General features: G+C 42.3%; 1 protein-coding gene across 1 annotated transcript in view; it reads left to right on the plus strand.

Annotated features, from left to right (window-relative positions):
* The window catches only part of VPS41 (VPS41 subunit of HOPS complex), a 487,204-nt gene that overhangs the window by 430,987 nt on the left and 30,334 nt on the right, over positions 1–25,883 (plus strand). The window contains exons 22-25 of the mRNA XM_077491629.1: positions 4,660–4,797; positions 11,949–12,003; positions 19,371–19,511; positions 21,280–21,416. Coding sequence (XP_077347755.1) covers positions 4,660–4,797; positions 11,949–12,003; positions 19,371–19,511; positions 21,280–21,416 — 471 coding nt within the window. The remainder of the gene's footprint in view (positions 1–4,659; positions 4,798–11,948; positions 12,004–19,370; positions 19,512–21,279; positions 21,417–25,883) is intronic.

Here is a 25,883-nt window from a genome sequence, read left to right on the forward strand (position 1 = left end):
TTCCTGCCAGTTCCTCTGCTTCCCTATTTAAAACTGACTACACTAAGCAGGAGAACACACCGTGGTCAGTTCTATAGCTATGCTGCCAATTCATTGCCTCTCCTCCAATGATCAGACTTGTCCATTCAGTGTAATGCTGTTTATCCTCCCCTAGCTCTTATGCAGCTGAGAACAGGTCACTTATAATAGGTAATATCTCCTTATCCCAGAATTCAGCTTTGCTACCATGGAGGGCAGGCAACTATGAAGATTCCCAATAATTTCCACACATGTTCTCTGATCACCACTGCACTAAATGAAGCAGTGAGCTCCTTCCCACTCCAGTTTCATAGCGGTCATTCACTGGCTGTTGTGGCTGGGAAGAAGCTGATCAATATACCTTTAAAGTCTCCTTGGAGAGGAACTGTAATGACCATTGTACTATTACATAGGGGAGCTTATGAGACTCCAATATATTAAAAATAAAGTTAAGTTAAAAAAAAAGTTTAAAATGAAGGTACAGTAAATCAATAGAAATAATTATTTTAAAGCCATCCACCCCAACATACAGGCACATACAAACAATAAACACATGTGTCAGGTACACCTAAGTAGTAAAATTAACTGCATCACATATATTTCGGTATTGTCATGAATGCAACCTTTTTTTTCTGCAGGGTTTCTCTGGGGGTTTTAACAAATCTTCAGGTTTAAAAAAAATGCAAAAACAGCTCTGGCAGTGAAAAAGCTAGACACTAAAGCATTGTTGATGCCTCTTGCAGAGCACACTTGCACTTTGTGAAAGGCTTACTTCTGGGTTCCTCTTCCTGAATGGCTGACAGTCCCACTACCCCTGATGCTTCTCCATTTGCCAGCGCTAAAATAATCTTGACTGCTTCTTCTGATTCGGTGTCTACTCTTTTCAGCCAGTGGATGCCATGCAGTATCTTTGCAGGGGGGTGGCAAAAAAGCCACCCCCCACATAAAAAAAACAACCTCCTCCCGGCTCACGCATGAAAAGAGTCCCTACCAGCTTGTGCTATGCTTTTAGTGTAGCGCTAGTCTTATGGGGTGGACTAGGTTGGGGGGCAGGGTCCAGGAGGCAAATCAGTCTGGTGCTCCCATTAAGCAGCTGCACTGCTGCTGGTATGATAATACCGGCCAGCGACTGGCCTGATGTTCGGACAGACCAGGGCCGCACTTAATACAACTGGTGACCGCCAATACTAGTATGTGTGTCACTGGCAGCAGGACAACTTTTAAGAGATCTATAAAGTGATTATGGGATTATTTCCTTGGGAGTCATACTTTGAGCACTAGGACCCCTTTCACACCAGGGCGTTTTGCAGGCGCTATAGCTTTAGAAATAGCGCCTGCAATCCACCCTAAAAAAGCTGCACACTACAGAGCTTTCACACTACAGAGGTGCGCTGGCAGGATGTCAGGGAAAAGTCCTGCCAGCAGCTTCTTTGGAGCGGTGAAGGAGCGGTGTGTTTACCGATCCTCCACTGCTGCTCCCCATTGAAATCAATGGGACAGCGCTGTAATACCGCTGGCAAAACGCCGCTATTGCTGCGTATTGCTGGTGGTTTCAACCCTTTCTCAGCCGCTAGCGGGGGTAAAAGCGGCCCGCTAGTGGCCAAAATGCACCGCAAATCCGGCGGTAAAACGCTGCTAAAAATAGCGGCGTTTTACCGCCGACGCTATGGGCGGTGTGGTGTGAAAGGGGTCTTATGAATTTTCCCTGCTGTCCTGGAATTAATGGGGTTAAATCTTGAGAGCTCTGGTGTTGGTGTAATGAAAATACCGGGCTTTTGTAGTCTTCTGGATAAAAAGTAAACCTGGAAAGTATACTTTTTTTTTTCTCATGGTTTTTGCAACCTGCTGATTTGTCTTAGGTTTTTCTCTATAGGATCATCTTTATACCAGTTAATCCTGTTTAAGTACAATACATTTTGCTAAATAAAACATATACATGTTAAAGATTTTTCAGTCTGTGTTGATATATTTTGGGGTCATTTTTGGCCTGATTGAGTCCTAATTCTCATCAGGGTTTACTTCATCTTTCATTCCCTGCAAAGGTAAAGCATAATGGACTACTATGCATCGCATAGTAGTCCATTATGTGTCACGTACCTGACACAGGAGTCAGCGAAGTCACCGCTGTCCCCTGTAGTCCGGCACATCCATCTTCTCGGTGGGTCTCGCTGCTCCGCCGCTGTCATTCGGCGAAGCCGCGATGACGTCACTCCCGTGCATGCGCACGGGAGCCGCCACTCGCGGAATATCGCCGTTGACTGCAACGCTCAGTGGGCCTGCGCGCCGCTATCTACAGCGCATGCGCCGTAGACAGCGGTGACTGTCTTTCGGCAAATATCTCCTAAACCGTGTAGGTTTAGGAGATATTTCTTGGACCTACAGGTAAGCCTTAATCTAGGCTTACCTGTAGGTCAAAGTGTGTTGTAAGGGTTTACAACCACTTTAAATATGAAACTGATTTGTGAATGTCACATGACCACCATCAAATGGAACATTAGTAGGGCAGGTCCCCATCCCCGGACTTCCTCCTGGAATAAGTGGCCAAGCCAAGAGCGGTACCTGTGTGGTCAGCTCAGAATTGTATGTCCAATAATCCTCAAATATGGATTTAGCCCAATCCTATCTGCTGGCCCAATGTGATGTCATTTAGGGAGATTTTAGCAGGTGAATATGAACACTTCCACCACTGGGAAGTGCCTTTGTTATCACTTAGCACTCTCATTTTTTTCTGGCATTACTGATGGTTCAGTGGTCATTTAGAATTCATTGACAGGTGCACTCAACCTCCTTCTTACCTGCATTTACCTGTGCTTTGTGCAGATTTTGTATTCCAATAGACTTGCATAGGTATGGTAAACCTACTTGAAGCAAGCAAAAGCCCCTCAACACAGAAGCTTAGGGTCCATTCTCACCAGCCGCTGTGTTGGAGTCTAAAGAAGAAGGTGTGGTTTACAAATGACAGTGTGGATCTTAAACAGGAAAGGGTTGTGTCCTTGACAGGAAGGGGTGGGTCATATTTAAATTAGGGGTGCACTAGCTTAGTCCAGGCCTAGGGCAGCACAAAATCTAAATATACCACTGGAGTGGATAGCTACTTTTCATGTCACTCCTGTGCATGCAAGCTGGAATTACATTATCCCAGCACCCAACTCCAACATTTTACAGATTCTGGGAGTGGGCCAGAAGTATTAACTGTGTTGCATGTGCACTGCAAATTCTTGAATGTATACAGAGCTCCTGGTACAAAAGTTCATCTAACTCGAAGGTCTTTTTGAAACATTTACTAGTTAAGATCATCAAATACGGCCAATGTGTTTGGGGGGAAAAGTCTCCCCCTTTTTCAGGGCTTAAGCATTTTCATGTTTTTAAAATCACAACGGTAATGTGTTAAGGCTTGATGAAAACAAGCATCTCATGATTGCGCTTAAGGCAGCTGGCACTAAAAACGAGTTGGCTGTATTTGATGCTGTTAACTAATAAATGCTTCAAAAATGTCTTAAAGTAAGATGAACTTTTGTACCAGGCTCTCCATACTCATCCAAAAATTAACACACCATCTGGCAAGTACTTTGTCACTATCAGAGAGGTAGCAGCCTAAGACCACAACAGATCTGCTTCTTTAAGCGCTTGCCGACCAGCCGCTGTAGTTATACGACGACGAGGAGCCTCGCCCAGGTGCATGCCCATGGGTTGGGCAGACTCAATCTCCAACCGCGATCTACGATCACCTTATTTTATTACAGAGGCAGTACGCAGAACTGCCTTTGTAAATTAGGAAATTCTGCGTTATGACAGGTGACATGACAGGGATCTACTTTTCCCAGTGATCAGGAACAGTGATCTCTGTCATGTCCCTACCAGCCCATCCCCCTCTACAGTTAGAACACACCCAGGGAACACACTTAACCCCTTGATTGCCCCCTAGTGTTAACCCCTTCCCTACCAGTGAATTTTTTTCACAGTAATCGGCTATTTATAGCAATGATCGCTGTGTCAATGGTCCCAAAAAAGTGTCAAGTGTCCGATTTGGCACAATGTCGCAGCCCCGCTACAAATCCCAGATCGCCGCCATTACAAGTAAAAATAATTTTAAAAATGCCATAAATCTATCCCCTATTTTGTAGACGCTGTAACTTTTGCACAAACGAATCAATATACGCCTAGTGCGATATATATTCAATGTATTTTCAGAAAAAAATATTATTTTTTTTATATTTTTTGAGGAAATGTATTATAACCTTTCCTAATTTTATTTATTTATTTTCGTTTGAACATCCCCCACCAGGCATCTGTTTACCAGCATTTAGAAGGGAAAGCTCTTTGCAGAAGCAAAGCTATAGTCCTCTACCAAAATGTCTGTCCCCCACACACAGTGTGCAATGAGACATAAAATGTCAGTAATCTGTGAAAGATTAGTCAATACAGGTGACTTCTCTGTCTTCTTGCATGTATTCAGCACAGAACAGCTTCCACAGTTCAGGTTTCTCAAGTTGTGTTTTTTTATTTTATTTTTATTTTTTTAACTTTACAATAATTTAATTATTTATATATCTAAACCCATTAAAATGACTATGGATTCTCTATAAAAGTTAGTATGGTTTATACATTTATTTTTTTAGTAAAACTTTTTTCTGTTTCCAGTACTTGCACAGACTTTTCAAGAGGGACCATCACAAAGGACAGAAGTACCATGAGAAACAAATCAGCTTGTATGCAGAATTTGACAGACCAAATCTTTTGCCTTTCCTTCGAGACAGCACTCACTGCCCACTAGAAAAGGTAAGCAAGACAGTTCTTTTGGTAGCATAAACTCATCTTCTGCAACTCTTCAGGGGATGTCAAAACTTTTCAAGGGCCATGGGCTACATAAGTCTTTTTTTTCAGACGTGAATTGCTTTGCCTGTGTAACTAACAAAGAACGTAACAGGCTTCAAAAAGATTCTACATGCATAATTCTACTTCATAAACACGCGTAGATGTACAGTACATATATCATTTTTTTTTTAATCTTTTATACATAGTCTTATGAAAACATCAGTGGTATTTTTTACAATTTTGATTTTAATGATAAAAGGTGAATTTTAACATATCTACTGCTTTCAATTAAAACATATCGGTGATCCCAAAAGCAAAGTGCATGTAAAGATGCTTCCTTTCCTAGGGTGGTAACATTTGGGCCTCTTTCACATGGGTGTTAACGCTACCCCTTAAAAGCGATCCAATGTGGGTTGCTTTTCAGAGGTGACTGTGAAGGTTTTCAGGCATTCCGAATGCAATACAGCCATTGTAGGTGGAAGGTCAGGGGAGGTATGTTAAAAGCGAAGCTAAACTGCCTCTTGTTACTGCCTCTGTATTGCCCATGTGAATTAGACTCTTCTCAATTCAGTTGCGTCATTATCATCTTTTTCTGCATTCTCCTGAATTGGACTACAATTGGCCTATGCACAGAGAGTTGCTGCAGCAAAACTGTAATTTTCAGCTGCTGTTGGAGCACACTTGCATGCACAGGAAGTTCATAAGAAATAGTCTACTGAAGGGATATGCAATTAGCGGACCTCCAGTTGTTGCAAAACTACAAGTCCCATCATGCCTCTGCCTCTGAGTGTCATGCTTGTGGCTGTCAGAGGCTTGCTATGCCTCATGGGACTTGTAGTTCTGCAACAGCTGGAGGTTCACTAATTGCATATCCCTGGTCTTCAAGATGCCCACAGTTAAGAGAGGGAAAATATGAACAAAGAAGGTTAAAAACTGTACATTTAAACAAAATTATAACGCAATCATGTTGAAGGTACAGTGCATTATAAAACGAAGTAGCGAGTTTAGTTCTAATTTAAAGTGTATCTGAACACAAAAGCAAAAATGTCATATATTGCAGTTTACTAGTCCTTGGTATGGAGGCTGCATTCATTTTTCAGTCTTGTTTTGCTTTTATCAGCTTGTGATCCTGCAAATAACACATTTCCTATCCCTTTGTGGCTATGTAACTTTTTCACTGTATCTATGCAGGGAGTCATAGTTGTCACACTAGACCGTTCTCCTGATATGGATGTAGCGCCCACCCACCCTATTTAGGTGGGTGCTTAATAGGGTTTTTGTGAATAGTGATAGGCAAATTTAGCCAGGGCTTTGCACTTTTCTAGGCCTGGTTGTTTATTTTGGAGAGTGTAGTGCTAGAATAGAGGGGGGTGTGGCCACCTACACTCTGGCTCAAGGAAGTCCCCTCAGCCTTTCAGTGGAAACATTATGGAAGGGAGGCAGGATTTGGGACTGGAGTGGCAGGCAGCTTATGTGGAGAGCTCTGGACCAATCTTTAAATTGTATTGGCAGGGGCAGGACTCTCATATAAGCTGGGGGTCACATGCTTCAGGGGAGGAGGCGAGAACCCAAGATGTAGAGAGTGCAGCAGGAGCATGCTTGAAGGCCTTGGGGTTCAGAGACACCAGTGCTGGATAACAGGAGCAGGCTTAAAGGCCTGGGGGTTCAGAGACCCCAGCGCCGGATAGCCTGAACAGATGTCGCTATGTAGTCCGGAGGAGAAACCGGGTTTCCCAGCCAGGGATGCGCTGGACCATGCGGAGGAGGAAGTAGGAGTAAAGAGGACGGGGGAAACTGGGAATCGACCTTCTGTGGGAAACATGGACTGTCGATTGGGAGTGAGCAAAGGGAGTGCAACCCAGTGGTGCTTATCTGTAAACTTGCTATGTGTCCAAGGACCTAGTGAGAGACACTTTCCAGAACTGACATTGATTGCAAGAGTCAAGGAATTAGGCTGCATTCACACCTGAGCGTAGCTTTTTCAAGCGTTTTTTGCAGCGTTTTTTACCGCGATTTGCGGCGTTTTTTACCGCGATTCACTGCGTTTTTTACCGCGATTCACTGCGTTTTTTACCGCGATTGCAGCGTTTTTACCGCGATTCGCTGCGTTTTTTGTCGCGAATTTGTGCAGGGCAAAAGGTCACCAATGTTAAGCATTGAGCAGATACAGCGTCAAAACGCCCATAGAAACGCTCATTGTCGCGCTAAACGCTCGGATCGAGCGTTTCCATTAGTTTCTATGGGAATGAAAACGCCCAAATCAGCCCGAACAAAAAAGGGTCCGGAACTTGTTTGAGCTTCAGGCGTAGGGCTTCAGGCGACTTGGAGTGGAGATGTGAACCATCTCCATTAAGAATAATGTATTTTTCCCCCTCCAGCGTTTTGTAGCTTCAGGCGTAGGGCTACAAAACGCTCAGGTGTGAATGGGGTCTTAGGCAGTGAGGCCTGGGACTTTGGAATCTACAACCCACAGTATTATTCAGAGTGATGCTGGTCAGTTCACAAAAGGGAAGTACGCAGGATCAGAGTCAGGAAGCAGAATTAATAGAGGCAGCTCATATCCTCTACACAATTGTAACACCTACTCAAGTTCAAGAATAAAGTTGTACAGAATATAAAGACTGTCTGGCGTTTGTGAAACTTTTGCATGGGAAGGAAGAACATGGCCTGTTAATGTAAAGGTAATGAACAACTTTGCAGCACCCAGGGAGTAGTGTGCTGCATGGACTACAAACATGTTCATGTCTCTTCATCACCTGGAACGCAGGGCAGTTGGTAGATTACCGCTCCGTCTCCTGATTGACGCACTGGCTGTGATTGGCAGAAGCAGGAGCCATTGGCATGAAGATAAAAAAAAAAAAAAAACTTTTGCCTTTACAACTACTTTAACTTTTCATTTGAAATAAAAGCTTTCAGTAGATAAAAAGCCATTAAATATAAATGTGTAAACAAATCATTTGATATAAAAAAAAAAAAGATCATTAGTTAAAGTACCAAACTCAAAAAAAGTAAGGGCCAGTTCACACCAGACGCTGTTCCGTTCAGTTCCGTGTGCTTTTGTTCTGCATTAAAAATGCATGCACAGTGTTTTCCATGTATTCCAATGGCTCTAGTTCACACGAAGCAGTCAGTTTCTGGTGAGTTTCCGGTCAGTTTCTGGTGCGGAAACTGACCGGAACTGCATTTGGTGTGAACTGGCCCTAACTCCGAATGTTTAGTGAACTCACGCCAATGAGTAACACGTTGCTATGATCTCATATATACAGGTATCAGCATGAAAGAAAAACTACACTGCATCTGAGCACCACAAACCTAAAATAATTTAAAAGAGAAGTAAGGTGTTGGGAAAAAAATAAGCATTTATACTCACCCATGTGGATGCAGCATCGATTTGATGCTGCATCTGTCCCCTGTCATATCTGCACTGAGAACTGAGCGATCAAACGCCACTGATCGCTCAGTTCTCTGATCTGCTCTGAGCAGAGTGTGGTGACTGTCACTCAGCGGCTCACTAGAGCACTGGGCTGTGGAGATGGTGGAGCAGCTGGCTCAGTCTCCCAGGAGCTCGCGAAGAGGCTGAGCCAGCTGCGGGTCCAGGCATCTTGGTCGAGACTGACTGTAAAGTCAGGATCGATCCTGAGCCTGTACCGGTTGAGTGATGTCAGCCGACAGCGGACTTTAGCCGTCTGTTGGATGAAAACAGGTTACAGGAGTGCAGAACTAACTGATAGGGGAAGTGAGCTAAAATAGCTTTGGCTATACTTTTCCTTTTAATCCCTTTTTTAATATTCAAAACAAACTCACCCATCCATGTCTCCATATTTAATTTTGCCCCCTAATATTTCTGGCCATGGCTATCTTGAGAAAGGGCAGCTGATTCATGAAGCATTTACTTCCTGGAATCCATCTGCCTTAGCTCAGGCAAGGGTGTGTGCTTAGCTGAGAAAACCTTTCCCCTCCTGAAGACTCCTGGGATATATGACATCATTTGCCCAGGTCTGGGAACCAGGAAGTAACTGAGGAACTGTAAAAACAAAAATTAAAACAAGTAAATATGAAATACTTTACTGTTTACTAATGCTAGCGGCATGAGGATTACAAATCGTGTTGATTGAGAGAGTGAAGTTCCAATATAAGGACCATCATCATTTCCTGGAAAACAATTATAATCAATTGAAATTGAAAATTTGTCTCTAACTGGGGGCATTGAGTTAATAGCAGTTCTTTTTATTCAAACATTATGTCCTAAATGAAGCAATTTATTTACATTGGATTTGCAGTTTTTGCGAATAACTAACTGTATTTGCTACTACGGTACGCGTGCTGGCACTTTTTCTGACAAGACGATATGGGGCATGTTTAAAGCAGTGAATGTGACATTCACCAAACATTCACTGATGGTCAATCAATCACTGTCATTTGAAAACGTATGCACCTGCACGATTCACATGCAGAAGAGAATGTTTGGTGAATGTCAGATTCACTGCATTCACCTCATATTTGTAGTAGTTGATATCCTATTTGCTCTACTTTACAAAGACAAAAGTAGGTTTACATTACAAGACCTGAAACAAGTGTATTATTTGAACTTGAAACTAGCCGCATTCTGAATTACGGTAAAGTACTTGGCAGCTATGTATCGGTAGCTTTTCCTCTGATTAAGTGCTTGGAAGAAATAATAAAATTTGCTACTTGGAAAGATGCCTAAAAGCATTTTGAAAATTGAAATTGAAATACCCATCGTGACCAATCAGTGTCAACTCAAGCTAAGTGTATTAAGCCTTTTAACAGACCTCAGTTTGTTCAGTATGAAGCAAGAATGTCAGTATTTACAAAGCCAAATGTGCTGTACATTGTACCAACACACGTTCATGCTTTCCTAGGAAGTTACTCTAAAATCACTGAGCTCTAGGTTGTACCTAAAGTGTATGTTCCACCAAAAGTGTGGAAGCAACCTGACCCCTGTCTGTTTTTTGCTGCTATACAGAGCTCAATTAAAGGGATTTACTCAAAGGGTAAGTTTTGTGAAAAATGTATGAGCAAACTAACCCCAAATAGCCTTTCTACCACTTTCTACCAGAGGCATAACTAGAACCTGCAGGACCCTGGTGCAAGAAACCATGCAGCCCCCCCCCCCCCCCCCCTTCAAAAAAAAAGCATGATTTTTAGCAAATAAAAAAAATTCATTATATAAAACAGTAAAACAGTTCTGTTTCTAATTTCAAACTGTAATTGCCAACAAAGGTAGTTTTAGGATATGACTTGGTCACACGACAGGTCACAATGATGATAATGGACCTGCAAAATAACATAAACCAAGACAGTGACAGTGCTGGAGGGTTTATGGGATCAGTGGCAGTGCTAAAAGGGGGGCAGGGAATAGCATCAGTGGCAGTGCTGGGAGGAGGGGTTGGTATCGGTGACCGTACTGCATCAGATTCTTTCTCTTCCAGTTTACGCCCCATGATGGCCATGCCCCATCTGCCTGCAGCAGCAAACTCTGCCATCTTTGTTGGTGAACTTCTATCCAATGGGTGGAGAGGCTGGGTGTGCGAGCTGCTATGCAGTTACTATGGCAATATACAGAATTTTACAAGGCTTCCATCATCCCCCTCATTGGAGAATAACAACAACTTCCCAAATACACCCCTCAGTACAGCATGTGCAGGGTAAGGACATGCCATAGTCACATGGCTCATGAGCAGTGACCACACCTACAATTCCCAGTTCTGTCCCTGTGTTTCCTTCATATTGAACTCCTCTAATGATAATAATGATATATTAATTGCAGGGCCCTTTATTACGCTCCCGCAGCAAGACCCTTTCACATGTTCTGCAGAGCGGGCCCCCTTCGTTTTTTCTTCGCCCTCCCCCCATGGTGGCGGAAAACCAGGGACTGATCACAAGTGCGACCTTGGTAGTTCAGCCACTGCTTTCTTCCCTTCCAGACCCCGATTCCCTGTGCTACCTCCATACACTGCAATACACAGCCTCAGAATGAGTGTGACCGCACTGACTAATAAGAAATGCTTCTTTTTTTTTTTTTTTCTGGAACTCACAAGAAGCCACAGATGTGTTTCTCATAAGTGCTTGCCGTTGCGAGTCATTGTCCGCCAAACTGAAAAGGAAGGAAAATCTTTCTAGCACAGCCCCAGATAGCAGTAAAACGCAACAAGGGTTTTAATTCTTCCCAGTTCTATTCATACCTAGATAAAAGGTTTTTAGCTCAACATACACTTTAATGTGGAACTATTGTCAAAGGTCACCATGTAATAAATTATAACACAAAACAGCCACCATATGTCTGCACTACAGTCAGGTTATATTGATTTCTGTGAATGTAACACATGCTTTACCACCGCTTTAGCCTAAAGAGCAAGTCTACATTTCTTGAACTTGCAGTCTTGTCCCTGGGAGGCCTCAGTCCCATTGACACACGTCCATATTCTATGTACTGCGTGAACACCAACTTCTCTAGTGGCAGTGCCCAAAACATAGGATGATGCAGAGCAGAGAAAGGCAAATGGAAACCCCCGATTCATTGTGATTCCTCTATATAGTGACACAGAGGGGTTGGAGAGTGCGAAATCTGGTGCAGCTATGCATAGAAACCAATCGGCTTTCAGATTTTTTTGAAAAAGCCAATGTTAGAAGCTGATTGTTTACCATGCACAGGTGAACCAGATTTTGCACTCCCCAGTTTTAGTAAATCAATCCAGAGAGTCTCCACCTCCTGCAGCCTTCTCTTAGCAGCTCTTGCCATTGTTACTTCCATCCTTCAGAAGTTTGAAGTCTCATCATTAGATGCAGTAATTCTCAGAAACAAAAATTGTGACTGTACAGCTGCACCCCTGTATTGTATTTCACCACCAATTAAAGATAATCAGTACTGATCTTGTACAAAAAATGAATTGTTTAAAATATACCTTCTGATTCAAGAAATCTCTTTAGAGAAGCTTCAAAAAGAATAAGTGTTGTTTTCACCATCTACAGGTACAGAAACTGTCTTTTTTTTTTTTTCTTGTTATGTAACTTAATTTCAGGTTGTCCTTGTGGTTTATAATAGACTCTTATCATCAAATTTGAAATCTCATTTCCTTTCCCCTCAATTACAGGCTCTTGAGATCTGTCTTCAGAGAAATTTTGTTGAAGAGACAGTTTTTTTGTTAAGTAAGTACATTCACGTGTTCGGCTTAATATGAACAAGATTTATAAGAATAAAGTGATGCGTTTTGCATATAAGGGATTAGCAGATATTTAGGCATATTTTTAGCTAAGAAGAATATTTGTTGTGAGCATGGAGCAATAAATCTTATAAATGGTAATAGTAGGCAGCTAACAAAGCAGACAGGACAGTGCTGCCTACCTCCAGTACCTTCATACTTAACACAATATATTCAGTACATGGCTGTGAGTTCCTCCAGGCTTGGGGGGGAGGGGGGGCGATTACTTTAATTGGATGGACACTATTCTATAATTCTGAATACACAGAAATGATACCTGTAGTGAAAAATAAAAGTGTGTTAATTCTAAATATTCTGAACACCTCTCCAGACCCCGCTACACATAGCAGCCACGATGCCCCTTTTCGCTGATGTAGCTTTCTCCACACAACCCCAGAATGAGTGTCAGTCATAACGCTTGCAGTAGCAAGCACTCATTGGTCGCGTGACACATGACAGTGCTGACCTATGAGCTCTTTGGCAGTGACCCCTGGAATGTCTGTGCGTGAGCAAGGGATCCGGCGCATGCACAGACCTTCTGCGGGGTCCCGTAGACCAACAGAGACTTGGTGTTTCTATACATGCACTATATCTCTATTGAAGATGGTGGTGTAAGAGAAAGGGGGTGAAATGGGAACTTTGGCTTTATGCAAGGCAACAATGGACTCCTCTTTTTAGTAAGTGTGTGTTTTTTCAATTTCTTTTAGAGTGACAAGTAATACATTTTTTTTTTGGGGGGGGGTATTTTAGAAAGAAGTTCCAGATAGCAAGAATAACTTACCACACATTTGTGGCAGTGTTGAATTGTAAGTCTGTTAACTAGCTGCACATTTTCATTGGCAAGTCTCTAGCAAGAGCAAAGTTGCAGTGATAATTCTACAGCAAGAGTTCTGCCAGTCTACAGCATGAAAATTCAGCCACAGTGACCCCTGTGGTGGGATGATTATTTCACAACATAATTGAACCAGAACTTGCAGCAGACTTGCGGAATGTTTCCAAAGAAAATTGATCTGGAGTCATGCAATGCTGACTTGCTGCAATTGTGCAACAAATTTGTGAAGCCTGGCAAGTGTAGCAATAGCTTAGCAAGTCAATTTTAAAACTTGCAGATCAATTGCTTGCTATCTGGGTTCCTTTTTAAAATCAAACTAGCAGGGTGCATCTATAGACACTTCCTTTCCTAGGGTGGCAACCATACTTTTACTTACATACTTCTGAATCGCACTACATGGCAACAATGCCCATTGCGCTGGCACATTCTTCTCTAGTCACCCCATCAAAACTGGGATGTTAGACCACCACTGAAGTGTGCACATATGATCAAAGAGCTCATGCAAAACATGCACAGATTTAAGCAGCACAGGGAGAGAATGCATGTATAAAGTCAAAGGAAAACATTGTATTTTCTTTATCGTACATCACGGGACACACAGCCATAGTATTAGCTATATTGGTATATAGGCACCTTCAGGTGATGCACACTGGTATACCCAATACCAATACAGAATGTTCACACCCTATATAACCCCTCCTCTTACCAGGAGTACCTCAGTTCTTTCGCCAGTGTCTAAGGTGTTGGTCACGAGTGAAGATGTGCTCTGAAGAGCTCCGCTGGAGGGATCCTTGCTGGATTTAAACAGCCTCCACAGACGAGATCCATCTAAAGTGCCACTGAGGTCAAGGTGGATGATACCCGGGCCTCATATACGAAGAACGAGGTTTTGCCTGTAACGCCTCTCCTTGCAGGGCTGGACCCTGAGACCCAGGGCTTTTGGTCATGCTTACATTACCTAAAGTTTTTTTTCTGGTGGGGTGCTAATACAGGTCTAAGGGAGTGGAACCCAGATAAAAAAGATATCCGGTCCTTGAATGTTTGCTAACACAGCCTGCCGCGATGGGTGAAGTTTGGATCTGTCTGTCTTCAGCAGTATCCTGCGTGGAGGATAAGGCAAAGGAAGAAGCCTAGGAAGTGTAAATGTCCACCTACGATTTTTTTCTTCCATGAGTAAAATGTTGTCATGCCTTAAGTCTCCACTAGTGGGAGTAAATGCACATACCTAGTATGTTGCTTCTCAGTTAGCTCAGTGTCCCAGCTAACAGCATGTGTGTGGTCTCAGACAGCCAGCGGGGATTCTTCATCTAGAACAGGGATATGCAATTAGTGGACCTCCAGCTGTTGCAAAACTACAAGTCCCATCATGCCTCTGCCTCTGGGTGTCATGCTTGTGGCTGTCAGTCTTGCTATGCCTCATGGGAATTGTAGTTCTGCAACATCTGGAGGTCTGCTAATTGCATATCTCTGATCTAGAACAAAGTTTGCAACAGCATGTTCTTGTCCCCCTGGGGGAACTAGGGGGCTGGGAGGTACAACAGTAGTTTGTACTTCCCTATGTTGATTTTATGTCCCCACAGAAGCCCATAATTGTCAAACTTAGTTTCCCGACTCCCCAACCTTCCCTTTTCCTACCCTCTCAATGAGTCTGCACTGACAGACCCGAATGCCACGCGCATGGACTATTGGTAGTTTTAAACAAGGGGGGGCGGGTTAATGAGCGGAGGGGGCGTGGTTTAGGCTCGGCACCGTGTGCGGGACATATCGCCCACAAGGAGCAAACAGTGCAGGCGCTGGGGACGCCAAGCAGGGAAAAACAGATTCTGCTAAGCTAGGAGCTGGAAAATATGGATGTCTGGCATACAGGAGCGCTGGGGGCACGTAAGGCAATGCATACAGGAATTTCCAGTATAGGAAATACATTTTACTCAGCACCAAGCTGAACTTTATAAGCGGCATTGTATTGCTAGACTGTTCAGCAAGTAGTGCATTTACTTTGTGCCTCTGCTTTTGTGCTTATCACTGTGGCTCCCAAAAAAGACACCACAAAGACCTAAAAAAAAGGTACCAAAGATTTCACCCCCAGGCGCTGGGAACTCCAGTCGTGCCTCCACACTGTCATTCTCTCCTGAAATATCAGATGTAGCAAGCCAGGGTGAGTCATTGGAACCAATTGGTGGCACAGCTGCTTCTCACATCTCAGCCCCTGTATACGTGACTGAAGATGCCTTTTCCTCCGCCCTGCTGGGCCTAGAGGGAAGATTAGTGGCTTTAATCGCATCCTCCATCCAAAAGGATAGGAAGTGTGTTAGATCCCCCTCCCCCACCTTAGACCCTTTATCAAGGGATCAGTGGGTAGAGGATGAGGTGTTACCCTCTGGCGATCAGGAAGAAAGACAAACCGATTACTCCTCTGCAGAGGAAACAACTACGGATGAACCTTTTTCAGCCTTGAAATCTGAGAAATTGCTGGTGCAATCTCTTACAGAGATGGTTCATTCCACTTTCAAGCTACCCCTAATGGAGTCAGCTGAAAGTTCAATTTCTTCTTTGAGTTCCTTAAAACCTTCACAGCCTTTGCATGCGTTTTCTGTCCGTGCATTATTAGAACAGGTTATTTATGCTGAATGGAATCACCCGGATAAGCATTTTCTCCCTCCAAAGAGATTTTCAGTTCTCTATCCCATGAAGGAAAAATGCACCAAAAGATTGAATGTACCAGCAGTTGACGCTGCAATTTCCAGTGTGAATAAAAGTCTAACTTGTCCAGTAGACAATGCACAAATGCTTAAGGATCCAACAGACAAAAGGTTGAAACTCCTGTTAAAATCCTTGTTTTCCTTGGCAGGTGTGGTTACTCAGCCTGCAGTCGCTGCAATAGTAGGAATCTGTCAATCCCTAAAGGACCAGTTTAGACAGGCCCTTAAGGAGGTTCCTGTACAGCAAGCCCGGGATTTGGCCAAACTACCAAAGGCATTATGTTTTGCCATAGACACCATTAAAGATTCTGTTCACCAGGCGTTCCGCCTTGCGCTTGTGCTAGTACACATGCGTAGGATCCTGTGGTTTAAAAATTGGTCAGCCGAAGGACCATGCAAAAGGCTCCTGACTGGGTTTCCTTTTCATGGGGATCGGTTATTTGGGGATGATTTGGACAAATACATCCAAAAGATTTTAAGTGGGGAAAAAGTACTCTTTTGCCAGTTAAGAGAAGGAACAAACACCCTTAATTTAAGCTGACTCTTTCTCCAGCGCTCTGGGCATCCACCTCTAGACAGTGGTGACAACCTCTACCATCAGAGTCTAGAATAAAGTCTCAGGGTCAGGCCCAGGCACAAAAGCAGTCCTGGGGCGGAAACCTGCAAAACAGAATTCTTATGGCTCATTATGAAGGGACGCCCCTGCTCGCCAGGGTGGGGGGAAGGCTTCTGCAGTAATTAGAAATCTTACAGGAGGAAATTCAGGACAGATGGGTCATCTCCACGATAACTCTAGGGTACAAGCTAGAGTTACAGGAGTTTCCACTGTCTCGTTTTCTGAGGTCAAGCGTTCCCAAAGATCCAGGGAAAAGGCAATCTCTGTTTCGGGCATTGGACCGATTACTGGCTCAGGGGGTGATCATACAACTCCCCACAGAAGACCATGTTTGGGGTTTTATTCAAATCCAAAACCGAATGAAGACATCAGACCCATTTGAGAAGTCTTCCTTAAAACCGCTAAAAAAGCTGGAGTACCTGGGTCTGATCATAGACACAGCCCAGAAAAATGTGTTCTTGCCTCAGGCAAAGATCAACTCCATAAGAGAGCTGGTGCAGATGGTCAGGTGGAAAGGAGATCCCTCCATTCGCCTTTGCATTAGGTTGTTAGGGAAGATGTTGGCTTCATTCAAAGCAATTCCCTATGCCCAGTTCCATTCAAGACTGTTGCAAAACAGTATCCTGTCTGGTTGGAACAAAACGGTTCAAACTTTAGGCTTGCCAATGCGGCTGTCCCCAAGGGTGTCCCAAAGCTTCAGTCGGTGGTTGGTAACCCAGAATCTGCTGAAAGGAAAATCATTCAGACCGGTTATCTGGAAGGTGGTAACGACAGATGCCAGCCTTTCAGGTTGGGGAGCAGTGCTAGAAAAGACAACTGTCCAGGGACTATGGTCAAGAACCCAAAAGACTTTGCCCATCAACATCCTAGAGATACAGGCAGTGGGTCTGGCTATGAAGGCCTGGACATTTAGGTTACGGGGTTGTCCTGTCAGGATCCAATCCGACAATGCCACAGCTGTGGCTTACAGCAATCACCAAGGGGGCACCAAGAGTCTCGCAGCACAGAGGGAGGTGAACCATATTCTAACTTGGGCAGAAAGGAATGTTCCATGCCTATCAGCAGTTTTCATTCCGAGAGTAGAAAATTGCCAGGCGGACTTCTTGAGCCGCCAGCAGTTGCTCCCGGGTGAATGGTCCCTTCACCACGATATTTTTTTGGGCTGTTTGTCAAAAATGGGGGACTCAGGACATAGATCTTCTGGCGTCCAGATTCAACATGAAGTTGGTCAACTTTGTGTCCAGGACAAGGGATCCACTCGCATACGGAACAGATGCGTTGGTGACCCCGTGGGATCAGTTCTCACTGATGTATGCATTCCCTCCTATTCAGTTGCTGCCACAACTTCTTTGCAGGATCAAGCTGGAAAGAAAGCCGGTAATTCTGGTAGCCCAAGCATGGCCCAGAAGGTCCTAATATGCAGAAACCGTAAAGATGGCCCTGGAGGATTCATGGAACCTTCCACTAAAGCCAGGCCTACTCTCACAGGAGCCGATATTCCATCATTCCTTACAAACTGTAAATTTAACAGCTTGGCTATTGAAGCCCACATTCTGAAGAAGCGTAGGCTTTCTGCGTCCGTTATCTCTACCTTGATTAATGCAAGGAAGCCAGCTTCCAGAACTTCATATTATAGAGTCTGAAGGGCTTATGTTTCCTGGTGTGAGTCCAAGGGTTGGCACCCTCGGAAGTATAACCTAGGCACAATTCTTGCCTTTCTACAAGTAGAGGTAGAGATGAAGCTAGCCTTGTGTACTATTAAGGGCCAAGTCTCAGCTTTATCTGTCTTATTTCAAAGACCGCTTGCTTCGCGTTCTTTGGTCTGCGTATTTATGCAAGGAGTTATGCGGCTTAATCCGCTAGTCAGACTTTTGAACCCTTGGGACTTGAACTTAATTTTGTCAGTGTTACAAAAACAGCCATTTGAACCAATACAACATATTCTCTTACTCCTTCTGACAAGGAAGTTGGTTTTATTGGTTGCTATATCCTCAGCAAGGGGGGTTTCGGAATTGGCTGCTCTTACTTAAGCCATATTTGATTGTTCACGAGGCCAGGGTCATGTTTCCTCCTCGTCCAAGTTTTCTGCCAAAAGTGGTCTCAGGTCTTCCCCTGAACCAAGATGTTTTCCTGCTATCATTTTTTCTAAAACCATGTTCTAGTGAAGAGAAGTCACTACATTGTTTTGGTGTGGCGAGAGCGGTCAAAGTCTATTTAAAGACAACTACTCCGATCTGGAAGACTGATGTCTTCTTTGTGCTGCCAGAAGGTCCTAGGAAAGTGCAGGTAGTGTTAAAATCCACTGTCGCTAAGTGGATTTGGCAAGTTATAATTCAGGCTTATGATTTAAGAGGTAAGATTCCACCTTTTCATGTCAAAGCGCACTCTACCAGAGCAGATAGTGCTTCTTGGGCAGTGTGTCACCAGGCCTCCATGGCTCAGATCTGTAAAGCTGCAACTTTGTCTTCAGTACATACATTCACCAAGTTTTATCGGGTGGATGTAAGAAGGCATGAGAATATCGCCTTTGGGCGCAGTGTGCTGCAGGCAGCAGTATAGGACCTCAAGTCTGGGGGTGTCCTATGGGTTGTCTCCCCCTCCCTTCAAATAGCATTGCTATGGGACATCCCATATAGTTAATACTATTGCTTTGTGTCCCGTGATGTACGATAAATAAAATAGGATTTTTATAATAGCTTACCTGTAAAATCCTTTTCTTGGAGTACATCACGGGTAAAGAGGTCCCTCCTCTCTTTCTGGGGTTTAGGTATATTGCTTTGCTACAAAAACTGAGGTACTCGTGGTAGGTGGAGGGGTTATATAGGGTGTGAACTTCCTGTATTGGGTATACCAGTGTCCATCACCTGAAGGTGCCTATATACCCATATAGTTAATACTATGGCTGTGTGTCCCGTGATGTACTCCAAGAAAAGGATTTTACAGGTAAGCTGTTATAAAAATCATATTTTTAATACAGATGCTATCCTGGTTAACTTACAGTGTTTTACAAAACTTAGTCTCGGATGTTCTGTAACTGAAATGCTTTTCTTTCAGATCACATCAGATATTGTACCTTGGTTTACTGTTAGCTGACTTGTATATGTCCAACTGTTGCACTGTATATAGCTATTGCAATGATTTTGACACATAGACTTTGTGTTTTATAGGCAGAATGGGGAACAGTCGCAGGGCCTTGCAGATGATTATGGAGGAACTACGTGATGTGGATAAAGCTATTGAGTTTGCCAAAGAACAGGATGACGCTGAGCTTTGGGAGGACCTTATTCTGTACTCTATTGATAAACCACGTAAGAGCAGTGAACAATGCATGTGGCTTCCTGCAGTGTGCTCTTCCATTAGGACAGTCAAGGGCATCTCTAACTAAACATAGTCTGCATCAGAGAGGAATGTAATACCTAATTTGGGCCATTTCCAGCTTTACTTAGGCCAGTAAGAAGTGCTGCATTGTCATTTTACTTTAGACATGCCCTGTTAGTAATAAATAACCTGACAGACAGAAATTTAATGAACCCATTCCTATGGCTGCTTTATGCAACATTCTGTGATATTACAATCACATTGCAAAATACATAAAATAAAGTACAACTATATTTCAAATGTACTATATGTGCTTGTAAGAATCAAAGGTAATTTTTGTGATGTATGCACTGATTATATGGGCAGTGAGAGCTTATTTACACTACAGTGCCAGTGGAGTACAGTCTGTTCTCATGCAGAACTCAATGACCATACACTAACATACACTCATTTTAACTTGTAAGCCACAAGACTGAGGTCAAGTGTGTGTGTGTGTGTGTGTGTGTGTGTGTGTGTATATATATGTATATATATATATATATATTACACACACAATGACTACAGTGGAATGGGATCAGATCCTCAGAAGAGGAACTCTTGTCTCGATCTCTCCCTCACAGAGGGTATCCCATCTGTTCCTAATCCATAGGGTATATTATACCCCCACAAAAATGTTTAAACTCGGGTGCGACAGGATGACCAGTGGCCCAGATGTAGGGCTTCTGGTGATTTTGTCCACATGCTATGGAAATGCCCGAAGTTATTCCGATACTGGATAGAGATTGTAGACAGGATAAATAAAACAGTCAAGATTTCAATTGAGCTGACGGTCAAAACCTGCCTGCTGGGGAATGTGGAGAGGGGTGATGTCCCGAAGGACATCATTGAAGCAGTGCTAAGATGCCTATTTCAAGCAAGGAAATTAATTTCCTAGCAGTGGCAACAAATAGCCCCCAGCTTGTAGAGAGAACTGGGCTGCGACTGTCAACTCAGTAGTAGGGAATGAGAGAGTGATTCTTATTAGACAAGGTAACTATAGAAAGTTTAAGAGAATGTGAGAATGTGGAGCCTTTGGCTGGATAAGATGGGTTTTCCTTTACAGGATGAGTGAGGCTTATTGCATTTCCCCTTGCCTTCTTCCTGATTGTTTTTCTCTCTTTTATGCCTCCTCCCCGCCCCCTTCCTTTCTTTTATTTTCTTTTTTTTAATAATATATCTATAATGTAATGGTTGCTATAGCTTGGTGCTGTAGGGTTGAAGACCGAGGGGAGGGGGGGGGATGGGGTGTGTGGGGGGTTGAGATGGGCATGGGTGGTGAGGGAGGGCGTGGTTAATTAAATGTAAAATTAGAATGTTATATCATAATACTGGGTATCATAGCTTGAGATGCTATATTTTTGTTAAAATTGTTTTGCTATTTGTGTAATAATATATGAATATATAAATAAAGAAAAAGTATTTAAAAAAATAATTAAATGGGTAAGTACAGAAATATTTTTTTATACTGGCATTGCAGGATCGGTAGGATGAGGGGGAAGGGGACATTTTTAAAAACAGTATTAGCTTTTACTACCATTTTACGTTTGTTGAAACAGATCAAAGCAGTTTCTGTGGATGATGTATACTGCATGGATTATGGGGAATTGTTGGGAGTGCATCCGGATTTTGGTAGGAAAAAAAAAAACTCCCTGTTGTCATGAGGCTGTTGTTTCACCACTAACATTCATTCACATAAATTACCTTCTTTTGCTATAATAGCATTCATAACTGGATTACTTAACAACATTGGGACCCATGTTGATCCAATCTTACTGATTCACCGCATTAAAGAAGGAATGGAGATTCCTAATCTGAGGGACTCGCTTGTAAAAATCCTGCAAGACTACAACCTCCAGGTGAGTACTGGCATTTTGTCACAATGGATCATCCAGTTCATAAGATGAAAAATGTTTTATAAGATTGAATGTTGTGAATTCCCTTAGAATCAGAAACTCGTGAATTAAAATGCTGTATTACCATTAGTTTGAGATTATAAATGGTGACCTCACAATTACCAACCATAAAGAAATTAGATAATTAACAAATTATGCTTCCCAATTACAACTGAACCAAATTAATTCATTTAGAATTAGATGAAAAGCTGACTAAAGTACATAACGGGGTTGTAAAATAAGACCTAATAAAAATATATTCACGTGTTCAGCTATTTTTTTTCTGAAAAAAAAGCAGGTCTATCCCCAGGGCCCAAGTGCTGGGAAGCTGCATCATATTTGACCTACCTTAAGATACTTAAGTTTTTGTTTGGCTATGAGTGATTTATGTCCCATCTTACTGGGAGCTCTTCCATCATAATCAGTGACATCACATAGAGCACTTTCACATGCTCTATTAAGACTGTAATAAAAGGCAAATAACTTGCAAACTTTCAGAGATGTATACACTGCTCTAGCATTCCTCTTCAGATTCTAAACTATACTTAAAGAATGGAAAGAGAATTGGCGCATACTTTCTGCCTACATCAAACAAGCACACATATTCCATTAGCACAAGAACCCGGGAATCTTGCTGCAGTTTAATGACCCAAATATAGAGTTCCTACAAAATTATAAAAGATCTACCGTACTCGTATGCTATCAAACCTTTGTTTGAGAGGTTACGGGAAAAGGGTACTTGGATATTTGGTAGAAGTGTCCTACATGTGCCCAGTTTTGGACTGATGTTAAAACATATATATCCCAAATCCTGGAAAATCCCCTTCCTAATGACCCTTCATACTTCATAACATATTCTGGTCATTGAAAGTCTATAAAGTATAATGCAACATCTCCTTAATGCTGGAAAAAAGGCTCATTCCAGCCTTATGAAAAATGCCCCACCCACCATGGGGGGAATGGATTAGCAAGTTAATGCATTAATGAGGCTGAATGGTAGTGCTTCACTCAGAAAGGTCAATGTGATACATTTTATGCTAATCGGCAATCTGGATACAGTTTCATAGTCAAGACATTCAACCTCTCCACAATCACCTCCGACCAAGGCACAAAATTCAACGCTTAACCTTTGAGTGTTTTCTACGGTTTGGATATTGACGTCCTGTTTTTCCCACAAATATAGCTTTCTTTTGGTGGTATTTGATCACCTCTGCATTTGTTATTTTTTGCTATATAAACAAAAAAAGAGCGACAATTTTGAAAAAAAAACACATTATTTTTGACTTTCCTATAATAAATATTTCCAAAAAATATGTAAAAATTTTTTTCCCTCAGTTTAGGCCGATATGTATTCTTCTACATATTTTTGGTAAACAAAAATCACAGTAAACTTATATTAATTGGTTTGCGCAAAAGTTATAGCGTCTACAAAATAGAAGATAGTTTTATGGCATTTTTATTAATAATTTTTTTTACTAGTAATGCCGGCAATCAGCGATTTTTATCGTGACTGCGACATTATGGCTGACACATCGCACAATTTTGACACATTTTTGGGAACATTGGCATTAATACAGCGATCAGTGTGATTAAAATTGCATTGATTACTGTAAAAATGTCACTGGCAGTGAAGGGGTTAACACTAGGGGGCAGTGAAGAGGTTAATATATATCCTAGGGAGTGTTCTAACTGAAGGGGGGATGGGACTGTGCAGGGAAACTGTTCAGAGAACCAGAAACTGTGTGTTTACAGCGCCCCCTAGTGCCCATTTATGCTACCGACGTAGCATAACAGCGATTCGCGCAGCCGAGCCAAGCTGCCGCAGTAAAACTGCGGCGGCTGGTCGGCTAGCAGTTAATTTAGCGACCCATTGTAGCTTTACTGCTATAGTGTAGCCACTCTGTGCAGAATTGTGTGTGTGTGTATATGTGTGTGTGTGTGTATAGATATATATATATATATATATATATATATATATATATATATATATATAATCTCACAAAAGTGAGTACACCACTTACATTTTTGTAAATATTTTATTATATCTTTTCATGTAACAACACTGAAGAAATTACACTTTGCTACAATGTAAAGTAGTGAGTGTATAACAGTGTAAATTAGCTGTCCCTCAAAATAACTCCTTACAGCCATTAATGTTTAAACCACTGGCAACAAAAGTGAGTACACCCCTAAATTAAAATGTCCAAATTGGGCCCAAAGTGTCAATATTGTGTGTGGCCACCATTATTTTCCTGCACTGCCTTAACCTTCTTGGGCATGGAGTTCACAAGAGCTTCGCAGATTGCCACTGGGGTCCCTTTCCACTCCTCCATGATGACATCACCAGGCTGGTGGATGTTGGAGAACTTGCTCTCCTCCACCTTCCGTTTGAGGATGCCCCACAGATGCTCAATAGGGTTTAGGTCTAGAGACATGCTTGGCTGGTCCATCACCTTTACCCTCAGTTTCTTTAGCAAGGCAGTGGTTGTCTTGGATGTGTTTGGGGTCGTTATCATGTTGGAATATTGCCCTGTGGCCCAGTCTCCGAAGAGAGAGGGTCATGCTCTGCTTCAGTATGTCACAGTACATGTTGGCATTCATGGTTCCCTCAATGTCCTTCTGGGAGGACAGCAATGCAGACCAATTTGATGCAGTGTATGGTCTGAGCACTGACAGGCTGACCCCTCACCCCTTCAACCTCTGCAGCAATGCTGGCAGCCCTCCTATGTCTATATTTCCCAAAGACATACTCTGGATAGGACACTGAGCAGATGCACTCAACTTCTTTGGTGGACCATGGCGAGGCCTGTTTTGAGTGTAACCTGTCCTGTCCTGTCCTGTTAAACCACTGCATGGTCTTGGCAACCGTGTTGCAGCTCAGTTTCAGGGTCTTGGCAATCTTCTTATAGCCTGGGCCATCTTTATGTAGAGCAACAATTCTTTTTTTCAGATCCGTGGAAAGTTCTTTGTCATGAAGTGCCATGTTGAACTTGCATTGACCAGTATGAGAGTGTGAGTGTAACACACCTTCTCCCCATTCACACCTGAGACCTTGTAACACTGAGTCACATGACACCAAGGAGGGAAAATAGCTAATTAGGCCCAATTTGGACATGCTCACTTAGGGGTGTACTCACTTTTGTTTCCAGCGGTTTGGACATTAATGGCTGTGTGTTTTATTATTTTGAGGGTACAGCAAATTTACACTGCTATACAAGCTGTACACTCACTACTTTACATTGTAGCAAAGTGTAATTTCTTCAATGTAAATTCTTCAACTAACTTTTGTGATATAGATATATATAGATTTTAGAGAGAGAGAGATGCATATCTATATATAGATATATATCTATCATGTATATGATTTGCATTCCTGGGTAGGATTGACCGCCAGCGATCATCTCTGAGTCTCACAGAACACAGCTCTGTTTAGTGTAAACAACACAGAGCTGTGTTCAGTGACAGGGGATCTAGTTGTTTTTTTATTCCCTGCTAAGCACACAGTACACACACATTACACATAGTTAGGCAGGTGGATGCTAACCCCTTCCTGCCCAGTGTCATTAATACATTGGCAGTGCATATTATTAGCACTTATCGCTGTAATAATGCCACTTTTTATGTCATTGGCAGTTAGCTAGTTCCCCCCAGTGCCAATTAGTGTCAGATTGACTGCCGCAGTATTGTAGTCTTGTTACAAGTTGCTCATTGCCATCACTACTAGTGTAAATAATTTTAAATTCCAGTATATATCCCATAGGTTTTAGACACTAGAACGTTCACACAAACCTATCATTTAGAGATTTGATTTTTTTTTTTTAACTCTTTTTTTTTTAACTTATTTTTTTTTTTTTATGTAATATGTTTTATAGCAGAAAGGGAAAAAAGTTTTTTTCAAAATTGTCAATCTTTTTTCTTTTATATATAAAAAAAAAACCCAGTGGTGATCACATCCCACCAAAAGAAAGCTCTATATGTGTGAAAAAAAGATACATTTTGTTGGGTACAGCATTGCATGACCGCGCAATTGTCCGTTAAAGTAGCGCAGCTCTGCATTGTAAAAAATGGCCTGGTCATAAAGGGGGTAAATCTTCTGTAGGGCATGTGGTTAATATTTTACCCTAATATTATGGTTTTGAAAACTGAAATATTATGCTCAATAAATCTGATTGAAACCCCATCCTTTCCTTTTTTGTTTTTTTATTCTATTATTTTTGGAAACTTTGTTTACTCTTTTTATTGTTTATGCAAAATGCACTTCACTGATGTACAATCCGTGAATGACAACTAATTTTACTGATTGTCAATTTTGTCTCACCCAGGATTAAAATATGCATAGAATGCATTAAGGTAAAAAAAAAAGCTAAGACTTTACAATTACTTTAAGGTTGTCACAATAACAGAAGTTAAAATGTCTGTTATGTTTGAAGG

Source organism: Lithobates pipiens, unplaced genomic scaffold, assembly GCF_037356315.1.
Source record: "Lithobates pipiens isolate NorthernLeopardFrog02 unplaced genomic scaffold, aLitPip1_a1.2 Scaffold_19, whole genome shotgun sequence".
NCBI lineage: Eukaryota > Metazoa > Chordata > Amphibia > Anura > Ranidae > Lithobates > Lithobates pipiens.